Here is a 12,572-nt window from a genome sequence, read left to right as displayed (position 1 = left end):
TGCTCTGCATGATTACCACATCAATATAGTTCAATATGAACTCACAAATCAGTAGAAGTTACAGAATATGGATGGCTTGTTATTCAAGCAACAAAGCAATATAATTGTTAGCTCTGCTTGGGATGATAATCTCAGGTTTATGAGCAAGCACCTTCACACAAAGTCAAAAATCCTTTTTTTCAGAGGAAAACATTGGTAACAGAAACGAGACACGGATAGACCCTCCCAGCACGGTATTTTCATTATGTGTGCCAAACAGGAAAGAGTATTAAGAGAAACCTAGAGGAAAAAATGCAGCTATCGTCTCTTGTATCCCAGTCCTTACTCTTTCTCTAAGCTTACTAAAGAAATCTACCCATTTTTTTTCAAAGCTGAATATTAAGGCAACTACAAAAAGCAACAATTAGCCTTTAACTTTCCAGATAGCCTGAAAGTGCAAAGGTAAGTAGGAATGAAAGCAAATTTAGAGAACGCTAAACAAGTAAAGTGTATGATGTGATCTTATCAGATTGAAAAGGGGCAATGTCCACCTGAAATTGAATTATATTCATATTTTTACTTCCATAATATTTTCTGGTAATATGCTTCGTGCTTTTCTACATGCTTTCTCTCATATGTGCACATAAACTTAACTCTTGCATTGTACAAAATGGAAGAGAGTAAGAATTAAAACTTATTGCCAAACAATGTGCTGAAACTCACAAAAAAGTTCTCTACCCTGAGGCAAATTGAGAGAGCTGGGGCTGTCTAGCCTTGAGAAGAGGAGGCTGAGGGGAGACCTCATTGCTCTCTACAACTACCTGAAAGGAGGTTGTAGAGAGGAGGGTGCTGGCCTCTTCTCCCAAGTGACAGGGGACAGGACAAGAGGGAATGGCCTCAAGCTCCGCCAGGGGAGGTTTAGGCTGGACATTAGGAAAAAATTTTTCACAGAAAGGGTCACTGGGCACTGGAACAGGCTGCCCAGGGAGGGGGTTGAGTCACCTTCCCTGGAGGGGTTTAACAGACAGGTGGATGAGGTGCTAAGGGGCATGGTTTAGTGTTTGATGGGAATGGTTGGACTCGACGATCCGATGGGTCTCTTCCAACCTGGTGATTCTATGATTCTATGATTTAAGCTTAATTTAAGATTACTCCCAGATACATAAACTTAAACGTTAAGTAAACTGACCGAACAAACAAGTGAAATAAGAAAGAATAGGAAAGAAGGAAGAAACAGAGCAGGTCTCCTCTTCATCAGTAAGGCAGCTCTCCCACAAGGAACTTCTTAGATCACTGACAGCAAACTGAAAAGCCTCCTCAGTTTCTCGAAAACGGCAAAAAGAATTCTTTTTTAAATGGAGTTCTAACAAATAACCTGAGGCATACCATAGACAGCTACTAGACAGATGTAGGATAAATTAGTGGCCAATTTAATTTCCAAGTGACTGGAAATGTAAAATTTCTTCCATTTCATACTTACAAGGGAAGACTGTTTTCTCCATCTGTGCAGAAAATCCACAGTATAAAGCACTGTCAATTGAGCAGCATTAAGAAGCAAAATGTTTGGACAATTTATAAAAAATCTTAAGCAGATTATCGTGTAACCTAGAGCAAGCACTTACCGTATGCTGTCACTGTCCCAACGTACGGCCCATCAACCACGTTTTTATTTTCTTCAGCTAATGCTTTGATGTACCTTTTGCTAAGGTCCAAAATTTGCTCACGCAGGACTGTACTGCTTTCATGTTGTGTTTGCTGCTGAATAGTAAAATGCAGAAGCATCATTCCCCAGATGAAACCAAAAGTCACCAGAAAAAAGCCGAGTTTCTGAGAGGACAGCTTCCATGGAGAGAATGCCATGGTTCCCAACAGTTCACACAGTTACTACAACGGTTCCTAAAGCATGAAGCCAAACAGCAAGTTCATGGTCCAGGTATATAAATATCACAGAGCAGGATTCAGCCTCATTCCAGCTCCTTAGTCAACGTAAATCCGTATTTCAGTTCCATCCTGTTGCAAGAGGAAAGAAAAGAAGCATCGTTACCAAAACATACTAGAAGTGTTCACCAACTATCCGAGGTCTTCACTCCATCTGGTACAGAACAGGAGCAGACGACAGGCTTTCTTTGTAAATGTTTAATTTGTATGTATTTGCATTGTCGTGTTTGAGCCAGAGCACAAAGCAGCTGAGAAAAGCACTGGAAAAAGAACAAAGCGGGAGCAACGCGCCTGAGCAGGTACAGAACACTTCTTAGTATCTGGATCAAATTCAATGCTTGAAGTGGTTTCTAAGCTGAATTTCAAGGTATGGCTGCTTTTACATTTTTCTGCATGCACACAAAACTTTGTGATGTTGCCAGCACAGCGATGTAAGGCAGTTTTCAACATAATTCAGTTCTCAGAAAACAAGTAATTTTAGCTGGCATTGACGCTGCTCAGAGTTCCTGGCAAGAGCTACGGCATATGGCTAGATAGGTGATCAGGAAATCAGACTCCCTCAGGGGCAAAGAGGAAAAGAGGAATCTACATTATTTAAGCCAATGCACCCTCCTGGCTTACACTGTGAGCAGTCGGGAGGCTGGAATAATCTAAACTCCTCTTGCTCCTGTGTGGCCTCTGCCATGCATAGTTACTCCTTATTCATAAAATATAGCCCATATAGAAAATATAGATTTTTGCTCTTTGCAACTAAGTTCAAAACATGGACTTCTGAATGCTACAACATCTCTTTTGTTTATAAAATAAGTATCCATGGAGCTTTTCACAAACTAAGGAAAAAGAATTGTAGTAACATCCTTCAAGACACAGTAGGACCATCTCTTCATGGTAAACTCAAAGACAAAACCTCACATAAACAACCCAAAGGCAAGAAAGGCTCTGTGATGAGGGCTGGAGGCAGGGTCCTTAGCATAAAACCCAATGAGAAGAAAGGTAATTAAAAGGTAATTAAGTGTAACCTATGATGTTAAGAGACAGATTCGGTAAAATGTTATCCTTTTAACTTCATAATGCTCCCAGACAGGATTAGAGAACATAATGTTCCCTGCCATTCTGCACTTGCACAGATAATGCAGATGCTGCTCTGTTTTAATAGGATAATTACACAGATGCCTACTAGCAGTGCTCCTGTTCGTTAAAACCCCTCTTTAGATCTTTTGCTTTCAGCTGAACCAACACTTCTGTGAAGGACAGAAATGCCTTCGGACCACTTATCTTCCAAAATGTCTTGTGTGTGCATTTAGCATTATTGATCACTATCGATTTGAGAAATGAATGTGCATTACATAACAAACTAAAAGCAGGCGAGGCAGCAACAGTACCAAGCATTCAAGTTGCTAAAGGAATAATTTGTAGCCATCTTTTGCTTAAGGAGGAATGGTGCAAAAAACCCGAATTCAAAGTACAGTGAAAAAGACTTCAAGTCAAGCCTTCAAGTTGACTTTTTCCGAACTTAAAATATCTCAATAAAGAAAATGAATGGTCTCATCAGAGAAAATGAAAAACCCTGTTTAATGCTTCTCACATGAACTTAAGTTAATTTTCCAAGGAATGGCAGAGGGAAGTTTCACTTCTTTCAGTTTATTTGGCTGTAGCCTTTGGATGCTCTTGGGCTAACTAAAAAGTAGAGTATTATTATTTCACTAAAGCTGAATGTTTTACCTCTTACAATATCTGGTGTGAAAGAATATAGAAAATTCTATACTTTAAAACAACATCACAACTTTAAAAAGAAATCAGAAAGAGTCAATGTTAGCTCCCTCAATTATTGTTTCACGTAAGAATTAACAGCATCCTCTCCAGCAATCAGATCTGTGGTTATAACAGTCAACGTTTCTTCCCCAATTATCAGTTGTCTGTGAAGTGCAAAACACTGAATAAAAAAGTAACCCTATCACCATCATGTTTTAACAGACAAGTGCTAATGATTTTTTATGACTGATTGTCTAGCAAAAAAATCGCACAGAACATAACTATCATTAAAAACAGCAATTAAAAATGCAAGTATTTCACAGTTGGTTTTTTTTAAAAAAAGTTCTAGAACAGAAATAAGGGTAATTACAAAAACTGGCATTGTGTTTATCCTATGGGAATGATCTACTTAAACACAGCTGCTGCCTTTTCTACTCCGTTTATCAATAGAAAAAAAAACTTAAACCCACTCTATAACCGTAAGAAGGCAGATAGCAAATATTAGAAGTTTCTCCATAAGAAAGGACAAAAATTCATTGACAGATGGAAGAATGGTCCTCACTACTTCAAGTGCTAAAAGCAAAAAAAACCCCAAATCAGCCATTTACTGCCATTTGTGCAGCCCAGTAGCTCACAACTTGATGAATGCCCAACACCACATACTTGTTAATTAACTTTACAGCACTGCTGGTGGTTGTGGAGATTTGTAAAGTGCCCAGGGGAGGAATCTCTGTGCTTCCCACCACTTCCATGACTGAATACATACCCACACTGACTTCAGTGTATGCACCAGTTGAAGCAATACAGACACATCTGCTGTGATCACTCCTTGACCCTGATGGTGCCTGCTGACTAGTTATCTCTCTGCCTATACTAAGCAAACCACTTCTTAACTTAAGGTGGTGGAATATGTTCCTTATTCTCCCCCTTGGCTTGTAAATGTTCTCACAGGAGCCGGTTCTGTTAACTATCAAGGCCTTTTCCTAGTCTAGTCTCCAAAATGCATCATAGGAGTCACAGATAAAAAGGACATGGGAGCACATGCTCCTACATGGCTCTAAAGAATGACAGACATTTGGGGTTTTCTAAGGCTTTTGAAAGAGGTGGCCTCACTAAGACAGCCCTTGAAATCATTCCAGCACAACTCTGGGATCTGGATATGTCATAGTTGTGAAGCTGCTTGTGAAACCGCTAGGAAGATAATACCTCCCGATGTACTGAGAGTAGCTAATACACCAAAACTAAGAGCCAAATGTGAAAAACAGGGTAAAAGAGAAGAGAAAAGGCAAAAAAACCTTTTAATAACGATCAGCTTTGTTATGTTTTCCTTAAATTCAACTCTAACCAGCCAGAATCTCACCACAACTGAACACTGGTGTTTTGTTTCGGATTGATTTTCAAACAGACCAGTTATACCCTTTGTGATAAAGGTCACAGTTTAAGAGAACTGTCTCTACCCTTACCAAAAATTATTAGCATATGTCTTTGGAAAAGGGCCGACCTTACACTCACTTCCATAGGCACTTCAATAGCTTTTGTATATTTAGTATTTCAAACAGCTTCACCAAACCCACATTTTCCTCTCTTATATTTAATAAAATACTGCTCAACAGCTGGACAATTCAGTACTTATGGAGGATAACATTAACTTGCCTATTTCATCACGGCAAAGAAAGGCTCATGCTATTCAGAATCATATCAAGAAACCGAAGTTGCCAGGGAAGGAGGACCTCAATCCATCCCACTCCCACCAGTTTGATGCCAGCGCCAGCAACAGATTCCCAGAGCCTGAAGAAGGAACAGAGGTCAGCAGGAGAACTCCTGAAGAGCAACACGAAGGACCTTCTGCCAGTCAGACAGCTTCGTCTGGACCCAGCTTCAGTTCCTTTATGCAAACGCACGTAGGGTGGGGAGTAAAGAGGAGGAGTTAGAGATGTGCGCATGACTGCAAGGCTATTATCTCATTGGCCTCGTTGAGAGGTGGAGGAACGATCTTGTGGCTGGAGTCTCAGAACTGAAGGATACAGGCTCTTTCCGAAGGACAGGCAAGGGAGACAAGGAGGGGGTGTTGCCTTCTATATCAGTGACCAGCTGCAGTGCACGGAGCTCCACCAGGGTATGGATGAGGAGCTGACTGAGAGACTATGGGTCAGGATTAAAAGGAAGGCAGGGACAGGTGACATTATTCTGGGGGGTCTGCTACAGGCCACTGGACCAGGCAGAGTGAGCAGGTGAGGCCCTCTCTATAGACAAATAGGCACAGCCTCGTGTTCGCAAGCCCTGGTCCTCATGGGAGACTTCAACCATCCCATATCTGTTGGAGGGACAACACAGCAGGGCACAAACAATCCAGGAGTTTCTTGGAGTGCTTGATGATAACTTCCTTCTCCATGTGACAGAAGAGGCAATGAAGAGAGGTGCTGTGCTGGACCCTGTTCTCACCAACAAAGAGGGGTCAGTGGGGAATGTAAAGCTCAAGGGAATCCTTGGCTGCAATGACCAAGAAATGGTGAAGTTCAAGATCCTTAGGGCAGCAGGGATGGCACACAGCAAACTCTCACTACCCTGAGCTTCAGGAGAGCAGACTTTGGACTCTTTAGGGAACTGCTCAGCAGGGTATCAGGGATGAAAGCCTAGAGGGAAGAAGCGCCCAAGAAAGCTGGTTACTATTCAAGGATTACCTTCTCTGAGGTCAGAAGCAATGCATTCCAACAAATACGAAGTCAGGCAAAAACCCCAGGAGGACTGCATGGATGAACAAACAGCTCCAGAACCAACTCAAACGCAAAAAGGAAGCCTACAGAGGGCAGAAGTAAGGAAAGGGAGCCTGGGAGGAATACAGGCAAATTGCTGGAGCAGCCCATTAGAAAAGCTAAAGCCTTGGTAGAATTAAATCTGGCCAAGAACAAATTCTGGTTTCTTATGCTTGTAGAATTACTAGAAACTTTAGTGAAAGCTACAGGCTCCTCTTGTTAACACAAGCAGCTTAGATATGAGATAAGAAGCAACACCTTGAAAATACTGGCAAGAGTTGAGAGCACGGGCCCAAGCACTTAGTGATGGTCAATTATTAGCCACTGATGAAGTGCAACCTTGAGATTTGCACACACTTCTCCACACACACCTCCCTGGCTTTTCTTTCAATAGCAGCAAAAGCTGAACTAAAATTGTGAGGCAACAAGAAAAGGCACCCATGACAGCCTCGAACATCTCACCATCAAGGACCACAGCTATCAGTACTAAATACACGCACCAACTCTGTGGTACTGCGTGCTCACAATTAATTTATAATGAGATTGTTACAGACTAATTGCTTTGACTATGCAGTGGTAATGACGAGGAATGAGTAAGAACAAGCCATTAGCAACATGCATTATTAATAAGCATCAATCTGGAAGTTTTGTTATAAAGTTTAAAGCTGGTTTAAAACTGGTTTGTTTCATCAGCCTTCTACACCCCCAGTCACAGCAATTTCATTCTCTTCCTACATATATCTATACACAGACAACACCTATTCAGTTGCAACATCATGCCTGACCTCACACAATTTGTTACTGTATCACAACCAGCTCAAAGAGGTGCTCTTAAAAACCTACACATCAGGATCCTAAGGCAAACACTCGCCTATTTTCCAGATTGTTTTCTGAAGAGGGCACGCTGCACCGCTGTTCACAACTGTTGGATTGCGTAGAAGAACTTGTTACAGACCAACAGAGGACAAACAAAAATGTGAATTCTCTCTCTTCTTAGAAAGGGTGTGTTAACGATAATTCAAACGTCAGTCCAGTGGTCTGCCAACACACCAGAGCTACAGCCACAAAAGACAGCGGTGAGTGAAAACACCTGCCGTATCCCAGGACTTATCTGCTTAGATATGCCAGGAGTCAAGCTTCACGCAGAAGCTAACATAACGTACCTTAAAAGGGACAAGCAACCCTCTAAAACCTCCTTTCTAGGCATAAAGCGTAATGAGTCCAAGTGGGACTGCTGGGTTTTAATAGTTTAAGCCAGACATGCTTCAATATATACATAAACTAGGATTCCAGGCTGATGTTAACCACTATCTACCGCAGCTGCATCGCCTAAACAGATGTGCACTATGCTGAATGCAAATTAGTGGATTTCCTGGTACTGCAGTTCTCTGTTCCTGTGGGAATATCTCAGCAGATGTCACACCCTAGTTGGCCAATCTGTGTTCTAAAACAGTACAATTCCTGCTGACCACTCTCCTTACACCCCCGCGCCTTAATTTTACTTATTGCAAGATGCTGCCTTTCTTCAGTCCTCCTGGAGGCTGAATCCACCTTTCCTTCTTTCAAAATACAGCTTTAACAATGGGATAAACTACAGTTTACTACTCAATACAGTCCAGTGATAACAAAGAACAGGCCTACACTGTGTTGGTAGAAGATAAGAAAGGGTAATCTAGATTAGAGAAGAAATACGAAGCCTGATTTCTGATAAGATTACTTCAGTTTCAACACGACCTCTGCTCATACCATATCAAGTAGCTCTGTACCACGCACCTTTTCATTCCAGTAAAAAAAACCCAATAAACTTCGGAAATATGCTCTATCAACATGAAACCATCCACACATCTAAACAGAACTCTGGGCCCTCAACCATAACCCTGAAAGCTCAGAAACGCTTCAGCTGCCATTTAGTTGCTGACTGTGTCAAACGCAGAGAGTGGAGGGCAAACAGTAGGACAATCAGAGGCTGACTCCACGCCTGCTTAGGGCAAGAAGGGCTGGATCCTGCCCTCCCAGCCCGACTGACTTACAGCAACAAAGATAGAAAACTATTGCCTTGCAACCCTGAGAACTTACAGGAGCTGCTATTTTTTCTTTTTCCTTCCAAGAGATCAAGTCAGCAATGTAACATTTTACAAGACCTCAGAAGAAATGAAATACCAACTTGGTGATTACTCTGAAAAGAGGGAAAATACCACCATCCCTGGAAGTGTTCCAGGCCAGGCTGGATGAGGCTTTGAGCAACCTGATCCAGTGGGAGGTGTCCCTGCCCATGGCAGGGGGATTGGGGTTGAAACTGGATGGTCTTTAAGGTCTCTTCCAAGCCAAACCATTCTACAATTCTGTGATCAGATCACAGTTCGTTTATAACTTAGTCCACAAGACTCCACTGATTTCAACAACTAATCAGTAAACAATTTATTTCAATAGTTCAATTAATAAATTTTAAGGCACCTCAAAACATTTTTGTTTATCTTAAACTTCAATCACTCAGCTGTGATCAGTTCTATTAAAGGCAAGATTCATGACAGCATGTTCTGGAAGGTGCAGAAACACGCTAGCAAAGCTGATAGTATTAACCCACAGCTGCAAATCCAAGGTGTAGGTGAGGCTTCCAGCTGGTTGAAGGTGTGCACGTTCCCTACATACCTCACAGGCAGCCTCCATTCTGCCACTCAATGGAAGAGCTGAAAAACCATGCAACTATTCCAGACTCATCTGGTAACAGATGTTTACACACACTTCTGCTAAATGTACATTTTATAATTTAAGTTCTTCAGTATAAAACAAATGCATAAACCCATTTCCTCAGCTGAATTACAGAGTCTTAGTTTTGCTGTTCCTTCTGCTGCTCAACTTTATTTTGAGCAACACTTCTGCCAACCCATTCTTTTCTCCTAGCTGACAGATGTCACTACGTCTCCTCTCGCACCACCCATCCACAGCTGAAACAGCGCTGTGCCTGAAGTGGCAATTTGGGATGCAATCCCATGAAGTGTGAAAAGCAGAACAACACTGGGTCACAACAGCAGAAGCAGGACAGATGGACTGAGGGAGAGTAGAGTATAAATACTCTGTGTTTGGGGCTTTTTTTAGGGTGGGGGAGGGCACGTTTGCTTTTCTGTGTGTGCATGTAGTAGGAATTGGCAGGAGGTGGTGGGATGGAAGTTGAAAAAAAAAAAATCAGCCTTTGGTAAGATGCCACAAAATCAAATAAATTTTTATCTTGAGCAAGCAGCTCGCCTTCACTTAAAAAAAAATCTCCACTAGAAACAGTTTGGGTGGCATCATTTCCCCATGTGGGTCTGTGGTTTCACAGAGCACTCCGAAATGTTTCTAGTTTTCTACTAAGCCCATAATCTTCTGTAGTTCAGTCCTGCAGAAATTAAACCATCAGATGTTCTTCCTTTCATGTTGTTTCCTTACCCTGATATTTCATGGAGGAGAGAGTAAAAAAGAGTGGAAGTTTTACACAGAAGGCAAAGGAAAAAACGATTATAGGAAAATCATAAAGAAAAATCCCTACAGATTGCAATCCTTGTGGTTCAAATATTGTTCAATGATTCAAAACACTCCAGGTAGTGTATGTAAAGGCATCATAATTTTTTTTTTAAAGTTTTACAAGAAAGTAACTTCCGGAGGTTGAAAGCCCCAATCCCCCTAAGACTTAGAGAAAGCATATACAACATCCCTAAAACCAGTGAAAAGAGTATGCTCTCATGCCTTCAAGAGTCCTCTGTAATGGAAAAAGCAAACCTTTACTTCATTAATCTTAATGAATTTCAAAAGTAGGATAAAATTTCTTGGTCACAAGTCCTATTTCCAGTGTGCATACATACCTTTTTCTTGTTCCCTCCTCCCATCTGCCCTCAGTCAAAGGCTAATACCTGACACCCTCTGAGGTCATTCTGGATTTTACACTTGGCGTTTGTCTGCTGAAAGGCATAAACACGGCACCTGCTGAGAAGCTGGGTCTCTTACTTTTCAGATCACATGGAAGCTTCCTGCTTCCATGTTGTGTGCAACTTGGTTTCTGGGAATTCTCTCCTGTCTCTTTGGAACATGTTTAACTGTGGTAGCAAGAGTTACAAGTCTCACTATGAAATTATTCAGAAAACTTTTTTTTAAATGAATAATAAAATCTAATTCAGCTTATAATCAAAGCACCCAAATTACTAAGCACTCCCAGAAGAAATAAGATTACTATACAGACATCGGATCCATTAGCTCATTTCTCGCATCAAGCAGATACTCCAGGCTCCAGTCTCACCCACTGCTATTAACCACAAATCAGCCTGTTAGATCACATCTTGCAGTCTGTCCAAGAGAAAAAACAAGTTACTCTCAACAGCAGCTCTGTCCAACTCACAGAGCGAAGTCAAAAAGTCCTTTGTATTCAGCAAGTAAGCTCTCATCGATATGGATGCCCAACTATCATCCTTTGTCAACTTGGTGGTCAAGACACTAAATGTAGTTTCCAGCAACTACGCAGGGCTCCAGACAGACAGCCGAAAAGTACAAATTGTAAGGAAAGACCCAAGCGTGTTCACGCTCAAAATACTCCTTGCATCTTATTGAAAAAGTTTTTCAAAGATAAAAGACAGAAAACTATAAATACATCTGTGTGAGAAAACACCCTTATTTTAGTTTCTTATGATTTGCTAGGGAATGGTGGATAATCAAAACAAAACAAAATTCTTATTAAATTGCTTTTAAATAAATTGTCGCTACAGGATTCTACGCACAAACTTTCAGCAAAGGACAAGTGCCAATGGAAAAAAATAGAAGAGTCAAGTAAAAATAGAGGGAAAGTAGAAAGAAATACATAGGAAACTAGTACGTGCATGCTATTAAGCAAGTGTATGTCAGCTCATAGGGAGGAAAACCCCCACAACCATCTAAGCTGAACATTAAAGAAGTCTTCAGAAATATTTATTTCTTGTTGCTTTAGAACATCTTGAACCTGGGTCAAAGTATAACATTTCTTCCAACGGATTTGTTCTTGGCAAGCATTTTGAACACATTCCAGCTTATGTGGCCAGACAAACGGCTGAAAATACAAGCTGCATCTCCACAGCACAAAATCTAATGGAATTAAAATTTCAACACAGTCACCTCTTTGGAAGCAACCATGCTGCCCATTATTCCACTGCTCCGGTTTCTGCATTTAAGCCGTTCTCTTTATTATTGAAAAGGATGAAATTGCAATTTGCTTCATATCTAATTTGAAAGTTAGTAGGAGAACAAAATATTTTACCCTATATGCCTGTGTGTCCCGTCGATCAACACTGGTACTTATCGACAGCTGACACCACCAATTATAAGAAAAGCACTTTTATTGACATGAAAGCTGCTAATATTTCTTATTTCTCTTTGTAAGTAGCAATAATTTGTCACACAGAGCTCACCTTTGCATAGTAGTAAAAAAAACCTCTATCCCGTTCTAACTGATGAGTTCCTACTGTGTTACTGGCCCAGCAACAGCAGCAAAGCTACACAGCTCACCCTTTTGTTAAAACATAACAATGATCACAAGCACTGCATTCCCACTGTCAAATGTTTACAGCAAAATACATGGGAGTTCTGTGCATATTCAATAAAGCTCATTCAGAAACCTACAGTCACACGAGACAATTTTAAAGCAATATTAGGGCTTGAAAGTGATGCTTTTCCTCCAAAAGCACAGGACCAGCTAACTTATTGCAAGAGAACCACAGGGCAACTCTTAGAGGAAGCATTAGACAAAAGCTTTGTCTAGTGCACTTCTGATCCACCCAGCTGTAAGCAAATAGTAACAACATGAGCCTCCACATAAAACCTCTCCACACAGAATTCTCACCATGCTGCTGTGTATTTTAAAGCTTTACCATGAACCATAACAAATACCAGATGACTTGGCCATGACACAACAGCATTTCAAAGGACAGCCAGACCACATTCTAACCTGTCCACCGTGCTGCTGGAAGGCCATCAGCTTTCCAGTTATCCACAGGCTATAATGAACTACACAAGCTTTCTTTGTAAATATATAAGCTGTACTCAGTAGACTGTAGGGCACAGCTTATGAACTGCTTTGAGTACGTGGAAAACATAGTACTGCATAGTACTGCACAACATAGTACTCAAGGAAGGATGCAGAATCCCATAAGC

The 12,572-nt window shown here is 41.1% G+C and overlaps 1 protein-coding gene across 1 annotated transcript in view; it reads right to left on the bottom strand.

Annotated features, from left to right (window-relative positions):
- The window catches only part of MGAT5 (alpha-1,6-mannosylglycoprotein 6-beta-N-acetylglucosaminyltransferase), a 133,147-nt gene that overhangs the window by 82,517 nt on the left and 38,058 nt on the right, over positions 1-12,572 (bottom strand). The window contains exon 2 of the mRNA XM_069861543.1: positions 1,602-1,989. Coding sequence (XP_069717644.1) covers positions 1,602-1,839 — 238 coding nt within the window. The 5' untranslated portion in view covers positions 1,840-1,989. The remainder of the gene's footprint in view (positions 1-1,601; positions 1,990-12,572) is intronic.

This window comes from Phaenicophaeus curvirostris, chromosome 7 (assembly GCF_032191515.1).
Source record: "Phaenicophaeus curvirostris isolate KB17595 chromosome 7, BPBGC_Pcur_1.0, whole genome shotgun sequence".
Classification (NCBI taxonomy): Eukaryota; Metazoa; Chordata; class Aves; order Cuculiformes; family Cuculidae; genus Phaenicophaeus; species Phaenicophaeus curvirostris.
Note: the sequence above shows the minus strand (reverse complement) of the source record. Positions and strands in the feature narration are given on the sequence as shown.